The 16,793-nt window shown below is 40.8% G+C and overlaps 1 protein-coding gene across 5 annotated transcripts; it reads left to right on the forward strand.

Annotated features, from left to right (window-relative positions):
- Positions 1-440: 440 nt before the first annotated feature.
- On the forward strand, positions 441-15,627 carry LOC119904500 (myc box-dependent-interacting protein 1). 5 transcript variants are annotated; one of them, XM_038721214.1, is made up of 20 exons: positions 441-761; positions 1,669-1,749; positions 1,954-2,008; positions 2,162-2,256; positions 2,819-2,914; positions 3,058-3,168; positions 3,261-3,353; positions 3,719-3,804; positions 3,978-4,053; positions 4,481-4,536; positions 5,113-5,157; positions 6,054-6,123; positions 6,579-6,701; positions 6,916-6,999; positions 8,428-8,448; positions 10,741-11,124; positions 11,688-11,744; positions 12,362-12,436; positions 12,549-12,650; positions 12,734-15,627. In XM_038721214.1, exons 1-20 carry the CDS (start codon positions 675-677, stop codon positions 12,833-12,835), a joined length of 1,899 nt encoding a protein of 632 aa, XP_038577142.1. In that variant the 5' UTR covers positions 441-674; the 3' UTR covers positions 12,836-15,627. The 5 variants fall into 5 exon arrangements, with proteins under 5 accessions (XP_038577142.1, XP_038577145.1, XP_038577144.1 ...); XM_038721217.1 differs by lacking the exon at positions 10,741-11,124; XM_038721216.1 differs by lacking the exon at positions 6,916-6,999.
- Positions 15,628-16,793: the final 1,166 nt, after the last annotated feature.

Below are 16,793 nucleotides of genomic sequence, written 5' to 3' on the forward strand. Positions count from 1 at the left end.
TCAGTGATGCTCTTTCACTGATAACCAGGTTTACATGCCACTTCGCGTGTTACGTAACGACAGGCTATCAGACTGAGACAGATGGGTCTTTGGAGCGTCAATGCAATGCTGAAGTAGGCCTGGCTGTTTCTTTTTTTTGGTTAATTGTTAACATTCGACAGGATAGTCATTCACCATGAATTTACTACAATGATAATTTAAAGACTTCCTGATCATGGGATTTGAAGCCAATTTATAGAGAAAATTCAGATTACAAAAATCCATAAAGAGCACTTTTAAAGGTCGCAAGCGCAGCATCTTATCTTTTTTATTTATTTATTTTTTTTAAAAAACAGGAACTTCTGCTTATATTGTAGTTTTAGCAGTAAAAGTCCTCTTTATCGTTTTCCTGTGTGGACGCGCAGCAGCACCTGCGCCTTTAAGAGCATCTCTGACAGCATCCTCCTCTGTCACGGACGCGCACACAGCAGCTCAATATTTGAGAATATAGCTTAGCTCTCTGCACACACATCTTCCTAAAGCTACACCATAGCATCACATAATTACATTAATCACCATTATTTCTCCACTGGACATTGATGCATTTACCTCAACGGTCGCCGTAGCGGTCCATCCGATCGTTATTGCTTTTATTTCCTTCCTTTCCGCATCCAAAGAGTAATCTACGCTACAAGATGGCTGAGTTGAATTTGGGGAAGGGTCTGACTGCAGGGAAAGTGGCCAGCAACGTTCAGAAAAAACTAACGAGAGCCCAGGAGAAGGTAAGAGCTGCTCTCTAACGTGTCCATGCATGGGAGGTGATTATTCATATCATATTCAGGCCTACAAGCCGCGAAGCAGCAGTGCCGCATCCTCCACCAAGGCGCAGTGTCGCATCACGACGTCGTAATCATACGGGCAAGGATGCTGTGTTTCGGGATGGGGATAAGGATGTCCACTTCAAACACATGGTTCCTGTAGCCAATGTCATACAGGGGGCACGTTCATATTCGCGGTGAGAAGTACTCCAGGCGTACTCATAATTTAGCCCATGACTGATGTGTTTCTGGCATTTCACCTCAGTATCTGGGTATCGTAATGAGTGTTTGTCACACAGACGTGGCTGCATGATCACTCTCTTAAATTTTGCAAGCACTATATTGATAATTATCGCCCATGCTGTAATATGTAGGCCTGTAGGTGTTAGATATGAGGCCTATTCTATGCGTCCATGCACCTACGCGTTGTGCATTGAATAAATGACAGGGGGCGCTATTTGTCTATCATAATGCATTATACTCCGTGTTACAGGGGGAAAACAGATCAAGGTCCCCCTGTAAATCCAGTGTGGATCATAGGCTATGTGTGTAAATGTCACTGTATTGACAACATGTGTTTGAGTTTCTATGGACATAATGTTGCATGCATGAATGTATGATGTAGCATACTTTCAGTTATTTCTTGACTCAACATTAGATTAAACATTATTTCCACTTTTAACATTTTTTTATATGTTGTGTCATGTACTGCTTTTGCAATCCATTAATTTTACAGATGAATGTGAAAATCATATTTGATCTTGATGAACATGTGCAGTGTATTTCAGGGAACATGGTCCTGCCTTCTGTCCAATTTAACTTTATCCTTGGTCTTGTCACTAATGTTGTTATTTGTTTGACTGACTAACAGGTTCTTCAGAAGCTTGGCAAAGCCGATGAGACCAAAGATGTTGCTTTTGAGGAGGGAGTGATCAACTTCAACAAACAATATGTGAGTACAGTCCAGTGAATGGCACTCCGTTGTACGGCAGAGTCAAATTTCTAATTTTACTGAAACTGAATTCAAACTGGATTTTGGATTAGCTCAAACAGTTTTGCGTCAGCTGAGAATAAAATATGTTCTGGCTCAACAGGCTTATAACACATGCGCGTGTCTCCTCACACTGCCTCATGTTTTGTGTTTTAAACCCCCCAGGCTGAAGGCAGCAAACTCCAAAGGGACCTTAGGGCGTACCTGGAGGCAGTGAAAGGTGACACACAAAAAGCCCATACAGATTCACACTGCTGTATACGCAAATGCACTCATACACATACACTTAACATGTTGACACACAATAAACACTGTAACCTGCAAATATTCTGTGATGTTTAACTAATGTAGAATTATGTATATTTGTCCCCAGCCATGCACGAGTCCTCCAAGAATGTGCAGGCATGTTTGGCTGACATGTATGAGCCGGACTGGTACGGGAAGAATGAAGTGGATTCCATTGTGGAGGTTAGAAACACTTTTCATGCTTGTCTGTATGTGTGAGAGTGTGAGGACTAGGTGGTCTCCATACAGGTCAAAGCCACTTTATTATACTGTATATTAGCTGACTTTGTGTATGTGTCTGGCTCATGAGCTGAGATTATGCATCACAGCAGCTGTTTTACCCAGGGAACGCACAGCTGTGTGTGATTGTGTTCCTGTCCTTTTGATAGCCAAATTATACATAGCATCTTTTGTGAGAGAGGTTGAGTGGCTCTTTAAATTTCCCTCCGACTTCATTAAGTTTACTCTTGAAATTACTTTTGGATTAATGGTTCTTATCTACAAGCTAGCTGCAAGAAAAAACTGCAATCATTTAAAAAGGGTTTCAGTTTATTTCTAATTTAGACTGCAAGCCCGAAGCCAAGACACAGGAACAGAGCTACTGGAATTAACTCTAAAGTGATGAAGAAATACATCCAGGGAGCATATTATTGCAACAAAAAAGCCTTGCAACTTGTCGTATTTAATCTCTGACACTGTGTGTTTGTGATTGTGTTTGGTTCTGTTATGTCCATCCATGCTTCAGGACTGTGATGTGCTGTGGACTGACTACCACCAAAAATTGGTCGACCACGCTCTCATCTCGATGGATACCTACCTGGGTCAGTTCCCTGATATCAAGGTAAACCGTGTGGTAATTGTATACCACTGCGTTTGTATTTCAGCCAGACAGAAATTGCTAAAAAAAGATATCAAAAGTTAAAAAGATATGAAATGCAAAAACTATACTAACAGCTGGATCTAATTTTAAAATGTTTTCTTCAGGCACGCATTGCTAAAAGGGACAGGAAGCTGGTCGATTACGATAGTGCAAGGCACAACTATGCCACCACACACAAGACCAAGAAAAAGGACGGGGGCATTAAAATTACCAAGGTAGAACAAATACAACAATTGTTTGATACAAACTTTAAATTTAGTATTTAAATTTACCAGATTTGAACTCTCTCTCTTTTTCTCTCTTGCAGCCCTCCTCTTTGTTGGAGAGGGCCACTCCAGGTTGGGCTCAAGGTATCCTGTCTGCACACAATGTTGCCCAAAGCAGTCTGTCCAGGAGTCAGGTATGCGATAATCTTACTGCACTACCAACAAGGTCTGCTGACTATGAAACAGTGATAAGGGGTGGCCTTGATAGCCCAGCAGTCAAAGACACATGTAACAAGGAGTTCCTATGTTTGAACTTGTTTCTGCACATCATGACTCCCCTTTTTTGCCCACTGTCACTGTAGCCAAACCATGTTGGAGCATAATCATTCAAGTGTCAGGGGATGTTATGCACACACACCCACAGCACGTCATTTATCAACAGAAGATCAAAGACATACTAACAAACATGCCCTAATGCATTGTGCCAACACACTGTATGTGTGTGTGTGTGTGTGTGTGTGTTTGTGCATGTGTGTCTGTGTGTTTATGTGTGTTTCAGGCTGAAGAAGAGTTGGAGAGAGCCCAGAAGGTGTTTGAGGAGATTAATATTGACTTGCAAGAGGAGTTGCCATCACTGTGGAACAGGTGTGTATGTGAATGTGATGTTCCTGTTGATGGATGGACGCTATAATTACTTTTCGCTTACACACTTACATCTGTGCTACATTTATCCTTGCAAGATGTTAAACAAAGCCAATAACGCAGTCAACACTGTCTCTCACTCTCTGTCTTTCTCTCTCTTCTCTTCCCCCCTCTAGTCGTGTTGGGTTTTATGTCAGCACCTTCCAGAGTTTGGCCGGTTTTGAGGAGAAGTTTCACAAGGAAATTAGCCGGGTGAGACTTGCATATAGACTTCTATTATTGCAGAACACAGCAGATCAGATAACAGTTGATTGAAAATGACGACAGTGCCGTCCTGACTACATCAGAAATAGCTGCGATTGAATCTAAAAGTGTGAACTTCTTGCTGCACTGTTTTTGCAAAGTCTGTTATGGCTCATGTCTTTTTTTAGGACATTGGTTTTAACTGCCTGCAGTGAGATAATCTCCTGTATTGCTGCCTTAGCTTGAGAGTTATCATAAATACTGACTATCTGAATTTGGACATGATGGTGCAACAAGCTGTAGCAGATAGACACACTTGGCAGCACTTGGGTAGTATAACAGAGCAGGAGGAACACAAAACAATGTAATGAGTATGTCATAGAATGTGCTGGAAAGCGGAGGATGATGATGACACCCCATCTTTCCCTATCTGCAGTTGGATCAGGATTTGTATGACATCTTGGAGAAATTAGAGAGAGAAGGCACAAGCAGGTTAGTGAGCAACAATCCATCATGTACACTTTCTGCTACACAGTGTCTTCTAATATATTGTGTAGATTATGTATCACTTGACTGTTTAGAAAAACAGTTTCATTGCATTGACTTTTAACATCACAAGTACTGGGACAATGTATAAAAGATTGGTCTTTCTATTTTGTTAATATTCTACTCAGGTGAAAACCCTGTAACCTCAGGTTTTTGCAATTCTAAAAAATGCCCCAGTCTACCTGAAAACAGCTGTTTGAGTGAAATCCTGGGAATGGTTTTAGAGTGCTGAGCCTCATCAATCCACCACTGTGGTGTGGCTGGTTGTCTTAGCCAGCAAAGAAAATACTTGCTTTGTTGTATGTCTATGACTCCTTCTAGACTACATGTTTTAGTCTTCAGAAAAGCAAAAGAAACGCAACCTCTTGAGAGCACATAAGAAGATTATATATTCAACAAACTCATTAATTTTCCCTATTAGTTATCAAAAACATTTTAAGCTGCAGCAACAGACAAACCAAATGACATGCATTAACCTGGAGCCACCCCTGAACCCCCCCCCCCCCCCCCCCCCCTTTACAGAAAGACAGGTAACAGCGGCGCATCATCATCAGGAACAAATAGGAGGTAACCAGCAGTAACTGTGGTAACCATGGTGACACAACTCTTGTCTGTCTGTCCAACTGCCTGTCTGTCAGTCAGTCTGCAGGCTTGGGAGATTTAAGGGAGAACTAGTGCTTAACTGTGCAAGTGAATCCACAGACAGAGAGTTGTGTGCCCAGAGCTGCAGATATATAAAAGTTGGGCAAACCTGTATGTTGAACACTGCACCAGGCAACACTGTTACGTAACAATATGACCCAAATCACAAGGTATGTAGTTTCTCATCTCCCACCAACTGAGACTTGTTGACAACATAAGACAACATAAAGGTCTTTAAACTAGATCAAGCTAAGGCCTCAAGATCAGGTAAGCAGGGCCCACCTTAGGGCCCTTGACATGTTAGTTGATTGCTTTAGTGCTGCATATTCCCAAACAAAGTAAAAAATACAGTATACGAAACTGCAGTCCCATTTGTCCACTTTCAGTAGATTTACCTCTTGATGCCATTTAAAGCCACCAGTGTACAAAATTGCCTGGTTCAGCAATGAGTTGCAGATTTTCCAACCTTTAAAATACCTGTAGATCTGAAGCTGTATTTGAATGCGTTTTTCACTGCTCGCTTGTGAGGATTTACTGGAGGCGCAGACAAAGCCTGCTTGCATGGGACGTAGGGAGGAAAAAAGGGAGGAAAGGAGAGAAGGGAGGCTCACTTATCTTGCATGACAGCTCTCGCAATGACAACTTCTGCTTGGACTCTTGTAGAGCATGTCTTTCTTACATCTGTCGTGTTAGCTTTCAGCTGCTCTTCTGAACCTGTGCCAGACCTTTCTCTCGCATAGTTTTCCTTCCTTGTTATTTTCTTTGTTATCAATCTGTATTCTTTTTTGCCCTCCATCTCTGTCTGTTTCTCATTCACTCAGTGGAAAAGAAGCATCTAACCACACTCTTAGGCCAGGAGGACCACCGCCAATACCCAAATCGCCATCCAAGGTAAAAACACACACTCACACACACACGCACGCACACACACACACACACACAAACACACACACTAACACACACACACACACACCGACATATTTTGTTCAGAGGTTTCCACACAGGTGTAACTAATAACACTTGTGATGGCTGCATTTCATATAGGGGGCATTTTTAACGTTAATGTTGAATGAGTTCCACCCGTTTATCCTACGTTTATCCTGCATTAGCAAGTCAGAATGTATTTTTGTTTTTTTCTGTGTTTTCAGTCTCATCTAATACTGTCATCTATTAACATGACAGTACATTTGAACGCAACTTAATGTAAAATATTAACACCTTTTTCCAAAATGCAGACTAAAAAGCATAATGCTCATTATAATTCTTTGTACAAAAAAAAATAAATACAGCATGGTATTAATTTGGCTTGTGGCAAAACAATCATCATATTTCTTTCTCTCTCCTAGCTAAGGCCGGCAGTGCCTCCTCCACCCAAAGTGACCCCATCTAAGGAGTTGAAAACAGAGAACATCATCAACCTGTTTGATGCTGCGGCTGCTCCTGATATCAGCATCACGTCCCCTACAGAGGTTAGTGAGCAGCTACGGTTGCCAAACAGCAATATCCCTTTAACGTTCCGTTATCCTGCACAGGTCAGAGCCTTTAAGTGTCCCTTCTGTCCTGCCCCACCTCGTACTTCTCATATTCTATTCTATTCTACTTTGCTTTATCTTCTGTCCTGTTCCTTGCCCCGTCTATTGCACCCAGTTAGCCAATGAGCCCTCCTATTCCTGTTGTTATCAGTTTGACAGTCACGCAGTGAGCAGCCTGTTGGACATGGACCTGGACCCATTCAGTGCAGCAACCAAAGCCTCCGCGGTCACACAGGTGGACGATTCATGGCATGAACATATAGATTGTAAAGACCCTCCACTGCAAGAAATTCCGGGCTTCACAAGAGATTTTATGTTTTACTCAGAAAGGATTTAAGTTAATTTCAAAATATTCAAGTCCAAGTGAAATTTAGAAATGCCGAACATATCCAGTTGCCAGTGCAGTTGTTTAAATATATTGAAACAAGCTTGATAAGTCTGGATACAACATGAAATCACTTAGTGAGCCTGGCATAGTTTGAGGTGTTACCTGTGTTGCTTCTTTCCAGTTTACCAAATGAGAGGTAGCATGATGATCTGTAGAAACCTGCTTTTAGTTAGCACTTTCCTGTCTTATCCACAGATCAGATGGCATGTAGACTAAAGCCCTGCTCTGCTTCTTTCTCTTCAAAAATGTGCAACATAATATAGTTTTAGATGTATTCATTTCATAATATTGTAATTGAGTATGTCAAGTACTGTCAGTAATAGTTTCTTTTGTTACAGTAATTGTTTACAGGCTCAGAGTTTATAACAGAATTCTTTTTAATTCTGTAATGAACACAATTCCTGTTTCTTATCATGAAACAGAATTCATGTTTGTTGTATGATGCTTTTTTTTTAAAATGTCCCCTTTCACTTTGCATATTTTCTAAACTACACATTTCTAAACTTTGAATCTAATGACTACATGTGATGATTTGAAATTCACATGATGTGAAAGGGTGCTCTCACAGGAACAAACCCGCAGAGAAAAAACTGGGGTATGTGGGGGGTGGGTTGCCTCTTTTAGCCCGTTGGCTTGGTTTAGTGGCATGAAGATTTACTGTATGATTCAGTAAGATATTTTTAGCAAAAATAAAGAAAGAAAGAAAAAGCTTAGTTTACCATACTAAATGCTAACTGGTCAAGGACAGACAAATAGACTAACTAGCAAGCTAAAGATCTTTTGATATTTTTCTTAGAAGAAAAATCTGCCAATAGTTCTTACTTCCCTCGTTGCAAGGTTTTTGTACCTCATGTTAAGTACTCATGTACATCTTTTCTCTACATCATTTGTGTCAAGGCGATGCAACAACATTCAACATTGTTTGGGGGGGTTATGTTGATTCTGAATGAAAGTGAATGAAATCATTAAAATAAACATCCGTGTTTTGCAGTGCACCTTTCTCCTACAGACCACTCACTCAGTGGGTGACTGACATGTACTATAAACTGACACTGGCCACCTCCTCAGACTTACATCACTTGGTACTTACAACTTCACCTAGTATTGCTTGTACTCTTGTTTTGCTGGAGATCAAATGCTATGGGCTTTTAGGTTTAGAGCATGGGACATGCACTGGAAATATCTTATTGAATGCAACAAGCATAAGAAAGAGCTCTGTGAAGAGTTTTGTTCTGTTTTCTCATTTTGTTGCTTTGTTGTGTTTGTTATCCACAGCCTGAAAATTGGGACTCATGGGTAAGCATGTCATCCTTGTCTTAATACAGTGTTTTTAAATTGTAAAAAAATACATAATTATCATTATGATCATCATCTTCATCAACCTATTGTTATTTGTGTTCATATTGAACATCAATTCATTTGTCATTGTTTACATTTACTACTTATGTAGCCATTATACAAGCCCCTATCTCATATGCAATGCTTGCTGCTACACACCCAGAGTATGCCTGATAGTCCTATGCAACACACGCAGGACATGCTGGGGAGGGACTTCTATAATGGCCATCTCTGTATATAAACAAGCTTTTCAGATTTCAGACTGGATCTCTTTCATTTGTCTGTCCCAAATCTGTTTGTGCATTGTCTTGTGTCCGCAGTGCTTGATTTGATAACACTAAACACTGAAGAGATTTTTGAACAGCACAAATAGAACTTGGGAATGAGCGTTTGGTCAATTCAGTTTCAAATTGATTTTTTACACTGTTGTATATAGTTAATCAATCTAAATTGTGTCTGATTTGCAGTCCTCTCTTAAGAGCTATCTCCTTATCCGTCATTCTACAGTTTATGTGCTCAGTATATTGATGATATACGACATACTGTGGATACGGAACAGGATTGATTGTAAGACACCTCTGGTGTCCATAAAAGATAACTGTACACACTTTTGTAGCATATATTTAATCTTGCATTAAAAATCCCTTCCGTGTGAAATGATTTGTAACTGAATTAACCTACTTTCTTTCAGTTTCCTCTCGCATCCCTGTATGTTCACATGTTACACTGACAGAACATGTAGCCTTTACATTTTAGTTACATGCTCCATGTGACACACGGGGGACAGTTTTGTTCTGAAAGTTGAGTGAAGTTGCTCATGTTTTTCGGTGGATTGTTTCATAGAAATGAGACAACCGATAAGAGCTAGTGGGCAACTTCACAAAGCCTTGCTTGCAACTTGGCATTCTGACCATTAACTAACCTTTTGTTCATCCCTATCACTGTAAGAGAGATGTGTCTCAGCAGTCATACTGTTCTGCTGTATTAAAGCTTCAGGCAAAGCAGTGATACCTCAGAAAGGAACAATAAGTCTTGTCTTACAAAGCTTCGTTCCTCTTTCTCCATCTGAACATAGCCGTGGGAATATAAACCATGCTTGCATACTTTACACAGAAGATCCAACATCTATTTTCTGATGGAAAAGGCTGCAGTTTTTGCATTTCTGCTGTGTGCTGCCTCCCTTCTTTATCTTCATCTGTCTTTTAATTTAAATTGAACCTTTTCTATAAAGGTTTATCCTTCTTCATCAATCTTCTTGGGTCTTGATGATGATGATGATGATGATGGTGGTGATGATGATGACTTGCTGACATCTGCTGCTGAACTCCTCACATTGATGTCCTTGACATTTTTCATGGCCCTGTTTCTGCGCATACGTTGCAAAACTGCTCCATTTCCCCTTAAATATGACAGATAACTTTAATATATGTAATGCTTAATGCCAACTCACCAAATCCTCTTCCATGTTCAAATCCCTTAAAAGGCCATGCTTACAGTTTTGAAGGTTTTAGCCTTTTTATTTCCATTTTTCACATGATTTTCAAATGGCTGTAAAACTGAATTCGGACAGTGGGGTGTGAAATGCTAACTAATGCTATGCTAACATGCTCACAATGGCAATGCTAACATGCTCATGATTAGTAAGTATAATGTTCATTGTCTTGGTTCAGCGTGTTAGCATGCTAACATTTGCTAATTAGCGCTAAACACAAACTACAGTTGACACTGATGGGAATGTGGCTGACTGACCAACACTGACATTCCCTAGAATCATGACGATTGCGTGGCTAAAAATATTCTCTGATGGAATATGGTCAGCATAAGATACAGCAAATACAATTTTTATTCAATGGGCTGGACCATACAAAATGACTTGTATAGTCCTTTAAACCTTAATTGTTTAAATTCTTTCCCACCATTCTGATTATACAACTCTTATGCACCCCTTTAGTGCCACTTTTATATCCCTATTAATTTACAATAATAGTACATATTTTGCTATGTTCCTCAGCCCACTGTTTTGTTTATACAGTGTCCATACACCACCTCCAAATGTCCTGCAGAAATTCTCTATTCTGGTTATTTTTAACGTTTTGTCCAATACAAATTCACAGCCATTGAATCTGCCCTTAAATATCCCTTATACTTGCCCTTCTTTCCCTTAGATTTCCCCCAAGCCCCTTAAAATTCCTATGAAGTAAAATATCTCTTATGACCTCTGACTCCTTGAAACTGACCCTTGCCCCTCAGCATGAGGACAGTGGTGCCCAGGAAGAGGACACCCTGCGGCACTATGACCCTGTGGCTGCTGCTACAGATGCCTGGGGGGATGATGGTTCGCAGCCTGTCCGCTATGACCCTATAGCAGCTGCCACAGAGGGCTGGGGGGATGACGGAACCAAACCAGTTTGCATTGACCCTGTGGCTCAGGAAGGAGGGGGGGATGATGAGAGCCAGCAAGTTCATTATGACTCCGTGGCTCAAGCCCAGGAGGACTGGGGCGATGACGGGGACCAGCCAGTCACAGAGGTGTCGCCCATGGAGAATGAAACACCTGCAGCTGAGGCTCCAGCTGACGCCGTTGAGGAAGAAGCCGCACCAGCTGCCGCTACATTGGATTATGAAGAGGGTCAGGTAACCAAGGAGAGAAAAATTGGCGAGATGCATCTGGACGAACATGGTGGATGCATCGATTTTTGAGGAGGAGGTTTGAGCATGGGGTACTGGAAAGAAACTGATGGTAGAGAAATACATTGTGAGTGAGAGGTGGAAAGATGGACAAATCTTCAGATGGAAAGATTTAGGATGCATCTGGACCAGCAGCATGGATGCATCAACTGTGACACAGGGCAAGTTGGAAATTAATTGCTTAGGGAAAGTGAAGAGTATAGACATCTGCCTCCATACACACAATTAATCACTGATAACTACACATAGTAAGCTGTGCAAAAGCTTTACTTATATGGCAACTGTGCATTAGGATCCAAGCTTACTGTGTACTGAACATACTTGCTTATATTGCTTATATTAGCCATAACATTGCTGTTTAGGCTCTGCGTCTCTGTCTTTTTGTCTGTCTTTTTGTCATGTCTGTCTGTTCTTCTTTCTTTCATTCTTTCCCCCTCCTTATTTCAGTCTTTCATCTGTCTCATTCTCTAACCTCTCTCTGTTATTCCTCTATGTCTCTCTTCTCCCAGGGTGAATCTGCAGCAGCTGCTGCAGCAACAGCAACAGAAGAACCAGCAACAGAGGAGGTGCGTGCAAGAGGAGAGAACTACTGTAGCTATTTATTGTGATATAATGATATAATGTTGTTTCCAAAACAATTAGGAGTGATACAGTCAAACCAGATTGATATAATACACATTGCCATTTTAAGACGTTACACTACCCCTACATGTTTCATGATTATGTTATAGGTAACTAGATATGGCTATGGTTGCCACGGCCTTTCTGTGTGGAGTTTGCATGTTCTCCCCATGTCTGCATGGGTTCTCTCCGGGTGCTCCGGCTTCCTCCCACCATCCAAAGACATGCAGGCTAGGTTAATCGGTGTCTCTAAAATTGTCCTTAGGTGTGACTGGTTGTTTGTCTATGTGTGGCCCTGCAATGCACCTGTCCAGGGTGAATCCCGCCTTCCGCCCAATGTAAGCTATGATTGCCCCCCACCCAAAAAATCAGGTCATTTATGTCTATAGATTGTTTTTTTTAAACGTATTTTCTTAAAAAGCTGGAAAGATTCTGACCTTAAATTAATGATTCCAAGCTGTTTCCAGTACAGCTGTACTCAGTTATGTCTCTTGATGTCTCTAGATGAAAATGTTTTCTGTGTGCACTGAATGTCAGTAAATGGAGTATCTTTTTTTCTTAGACACCTGCAGTAGTGGCAGAATCAACAGAAGTAGCATCCCCGCCCGCAGAAATGCCACCTGGCTTCTTGTTCAAGGTAAAACAGGATACAGTTTTTTTTTTATCTCAATAGGTCTGAGCATCTACTTTACCCAAATATATCTTGTATATATCTTCATATTATTCATGTTAGTATTTATGTAATAAAGGTCCAGGTGATGCATGATTATGCTGCCAATGACACAGACGAACTGGAGATGAAGGCTGGTGATGTGGTGCTAGTAGTCCTCTTTGACAACCCTGACGAACAGGTATACACACAAACACACGCACCTACACACTGTGGTGTCACAGTGACAATGAAGTGAATATCTTTATTGGTCTGTGTTTTTAGGATGAGGGCTGGCTGATGGGAATGAAGCAGGACGACTGGTTGCAGAACAAAGAAAATGCCGCTAAAGGAGTATTCCCTGAAAATTTCACCCAGAGGCTGTGAAAGTGGAGGACAGGATGTCATTCCAGCTTCCTTCTTTTTGTCTCTCTTCCTTTTGCCTCAATCCTTCCTTCCCTCTCTTGCCCCGGGATCTTTACTAGGACTTTGGCCATAGAAGCAGAGCTGTCACAGCCCTGGTGGAAATCATGCACTTCTGAGGTCTGCTACGCTGTGCTAAAAGTGGATCTTGGCATTTCTGTGGATTTCTGCCAACATTTAAAAATTACAGATGTGGCCATTTCACAGGTCCCACTCTTTACTGATCATATCGGACAGATGCAGGGATGGGTTTCTCTGAAATGGCTACCACTGCAATTTAAATTAATTCAAATGTTTTATTCTTAGTCATGTCTCATAAACTCTTCAAGACATATTCCTCCACCATAACAGAGAAAATGTCTATTGTGACATGCTTTTGTTCATCTGACACTGAGGGACTGAGAACAGTGTAAACATTTTTAAAACAATGCCAAGTGTAGCAGAGGATCCATTACATATACATAAACCCGCAAATCTGTTTATAAAGGATGAGGGGGCGTGATTACTAACACTAACTAAGTAACAAGCTAAAAAAAAGTAGAACCCGCTCCTAGCTGGCATCTTCACCCCAGTTAAACAGTGAAAAGACCACACAAGGTGCAGAAGTCTAACCAGTTAAACAGCACATAAACAGTGAGGAAATTTAAATAAACAAAACAAAATTACCAATCTTCTCAACAACTGGGCTTGAATTTAGTCCCTCGTAAATGTTGCTGAGGCAGTTCTCTGGCCTCTCAAGCTCAGAGATGTGAAAAATCCCAGAAGTGGGTTGTTGAAATAAATTTCTATATTTGGCAAAAGTCCATTTTAGCCACATGTGTAGCCATCAAGTGCCATTTTCTTCTTTGGCATGCAGATTGTTTCCTCAACTGTGCCCGTTTGGTTAGTTTTGGTGGCTGGCTGCAATTCTGACCACGTGTGTCAGTAAAGGTTAAGCATTTCGGTTTTGCAGTCTAATTAGTCCTGGGGTTCTGCTGCTGACGCAATGCCTTTTGGACACATCCAGCCCATCTTTTAGTCGTACTTGAATTATTTACTTGTGAAACATGGGCCCTTGGTTGTTGTATTAGTTTAGGTTCAATGGTGGTATAAGTAGTATGATTCTGTTGTTGAAATCCAAATACATGCATGTGCAGTTAACTTTACCTGCATATGAGGTTCAATATAAACATGTTTTGAAAATCCAAACAGAAATACTGATCTCAGACTCCTATAGAGTAGAAAAACACGACTGTTTTAATTTTTGACCTTCGTGTTTTTTATTCCTTGTTGTTTAAAGTTGTGTGAAGTTGTGTGGAGTGGGCATGTAAAAAAAATCTTCTCAAGGATTTTTTTTTTCCACAAGGGATTCCAAATATGCATTATTAAGGCTTGCTAAAAAGCTAGCCACCAAACTACAACAATGAGACGCTGCTACTGGTAGTATAATAGACAGATATGGTTACACCGTAATGTTAATCAAACATATAATCACTGAGCCAGCCTCATTTGTTTAAAAAAAAAATGTGCCGAAAACAATTCCTTCCGTTTGCATAGAGATGACTTAACTCAAATGCAGATGATTCCGAATATGCACCAGAGCAACTTCTTTTATTTTTGTATGCTGCCAAGCAACGATTACATATAGCCTAATGTAACTATGTCAACATAATTGCCAACGTAGGATGTTACAGAGTGTTTTGTACTTCTGTCAGGTTTACTGCTCTCAACACAGCCGCTTACTGTAGGTAGTGAAAACTATCTCTCATTCAGTCATTCATTCAGTCACTGACTCAAAAGAGATTCACATTTCTCATGATGTTATTAACATGTAATAAGCGTGAGAGAAAATGGTCATGGTGTGCGATTGTATGTGTGTGTGTGGTTACGGGTTGTTTGGAAACATAAATTCTTTATCTATAGGCTATTGTTATTGGACGATATCACCACCACCTACCAGGGGATGACGTCGTCTGTTTTACAGGAGGTTTTTCTGACTGGACAAAGGCAACTCAAATGTATTTGGGTCTTTTTCCACTGGCTGGTATTATGGTTCCAGGTGTTATTGTGCATTTGTTGTGTATAAGTGTAATTTTGACAAGCTGTGATGACAGATACATATTCTATAAAGACATTCATATCTGTATGTGAGTTACTGTGTGCATGCTGACTTCCCATGTGTTGTTGTGTGAACACCCCTAATTTAAGACAATGATACTTGAGGGACTTTTTGAGGCAGTTGAAGTTGAAACAGTCAGTTTCTTTTATTTTTTATTATTTATTTATCTTAGTAAGGGGGTGGTGAGCAGCTACTTACTGTGTGTGTTTTCCACCGTTCTCCCTCTCAAATCAGTCCTAATTATAATTGCTGGTTGTTCGTCAGCCTTGCCTCAAAGTGTTGCCAGGGTATCGTGGTCCAAACACAGTTAAACATGATTACACAGAGACAGGACAAATAGAGAAAGATTTCAAAACACCAGACTCAGTTGGACACTTTTTTTGTAATGGTTTTCAGTATTTTAACCACTTGATTGAGACGTGCATGATTTTTTCATGTGTATTGAAAAAGCCTCACGTGAGAACATCACCTGTACATTTAGGTAAAGAAATCACTTTCATATTTTTATTTTCAGATACATGTAACTTGGTGAGAGTTTCACCTGGGTCTGGTTCTCTATCTGTCTATATGGATCAGTCTCCTGCGATGAGCTATGAGATATGACAAAAGGTATTTCCTGTCCTTAACTGACCAATAATAATAAAGATTACTCAGAATATCCTTTTGTTTGTTGATCTTTTGCTCTTCTTGTGTGTAGCCTTCGCTGAGTGGTGGTTCTATTCCCTTTGTTAACAACACTTAAAGACAGGGGAAAACAGCAGCTTTCTTTCCGATATTTGAGCATTCATCATGTGACATCAGTCAGTCCTGGTTTTTGCTCCATGATATAACAGACTAAGTCTTGCTGTATGTGCAGGATTTTACTTTCTCGACATCTTCTCTGCAAACACAAAAGCCTCCAGCAGGGTGTGCTGTGTTCAAAGACTAACTCTCCATCCTGGAAAAAAAAAACAAAAAAAACAATCAGGCATCATGAGTAAAGAGGAGCGTTGCTGTGTGCTGCTGTCCGTGGTACTGAAATCAACCAGTGGCCCACCCTAACCACAGCTACTCATGCTGCATTTACATTGTCCCAGCTGTTGTGATATATCACCATTTATAGTAGTCACTAGCTTATGGCTGTTTATGTATCAACATGTAACAGATGATTGTCAGCACATGTTTAAAATCCAGTTTCTTGCATCCATTAGTGAATCAAAAAAATGAGGGCCTTTCAATCAGAAGAAGCAGGATGTCAATTAAAAGAAACTTTATTACATAGAGTAAAAGTGATGTACACTGCTCAAAAAAATAAAGGGAACACTTAAACAACACAATGTAACTCCAAGTCAATCATACTCCTGTGAAATCAAACTGTCCACTTTGCTGTTGTGCAAATGGAATAGACAACAGGTGGTAAATTATAGGCAATTAGCAAGACACCCCCAATAAAGGAGTGGTTCTGCAGGTGGTGACCACAGACCACTTCTCAGTTCCTATGCTTCCTGGCTGATGTTTTGGTCACTTTTGAATGCTGGCGGTGCTTTCACTCTAGTGGTAGCATGAGACGGAGTCTACAACCCACACAAGTGGCTCAGGTAGTGCAGCTCATCCAGGATGGCACATCAATGCGAGCTGCGGCAAGAAGGTTTGCTGTGTCTGTCAGCGTAGTGACCAGAGTATGGAGGCGCTACCAGGAGACAGGCCAGTACATCAGGAGACATGGAGGAGGCCATAGGAGGGCAACAACCCAGCAGCAGGACCGCTACCTCCGCCTTTGTGCAAGGAGGAGCAGGAGGACCACTGCCAAAGCCCTGCAAAATGACCTCTAGGAGGCCACAAATG

Source organism: Micropterus salmoides, unplaced genomic scaffold, assembly GCF_014851395.1.
Source record: "Micropterus salmoides isolate LMB-PRFRI ecotype aquatic unplaced genomic scaffold, ASM1485139v1 Ms_hic_scaffold_15, whole genome shotgun sequence".
Lineage (NCBI taxonomy): Eukaryota > Metazoa > Chordata > Actinopteri > Centrarchiformes > Centrarchidae > Micropterus > Micropterus salmoides.

Excerpts from the sequence above, each read along its gene's own strand:
- LOC119904500 (XM_038721214.1), top strand. The coding sequence starts at position 675 with ATGGCTGAGTTGAATTTGGGGAAGGGTCTGACTGCAGGGAAAGTGGCC. Across the intron at positions 2,257-2,818 it reads AAGTGGATTCCATTGTGGAG|GACTGTGATGTGCTGTGGAC; the intron begins GTTAGAAACACT and ends TCCATGCTTCAG. Across the intron at positions 4,054-4,480 it reads TTCACAAGGAAATTAGCCGG|TTGGATCAGGATTTGTATGA; the intron begins GTGAGACTTGCA and ends CCCTATCTGCAG.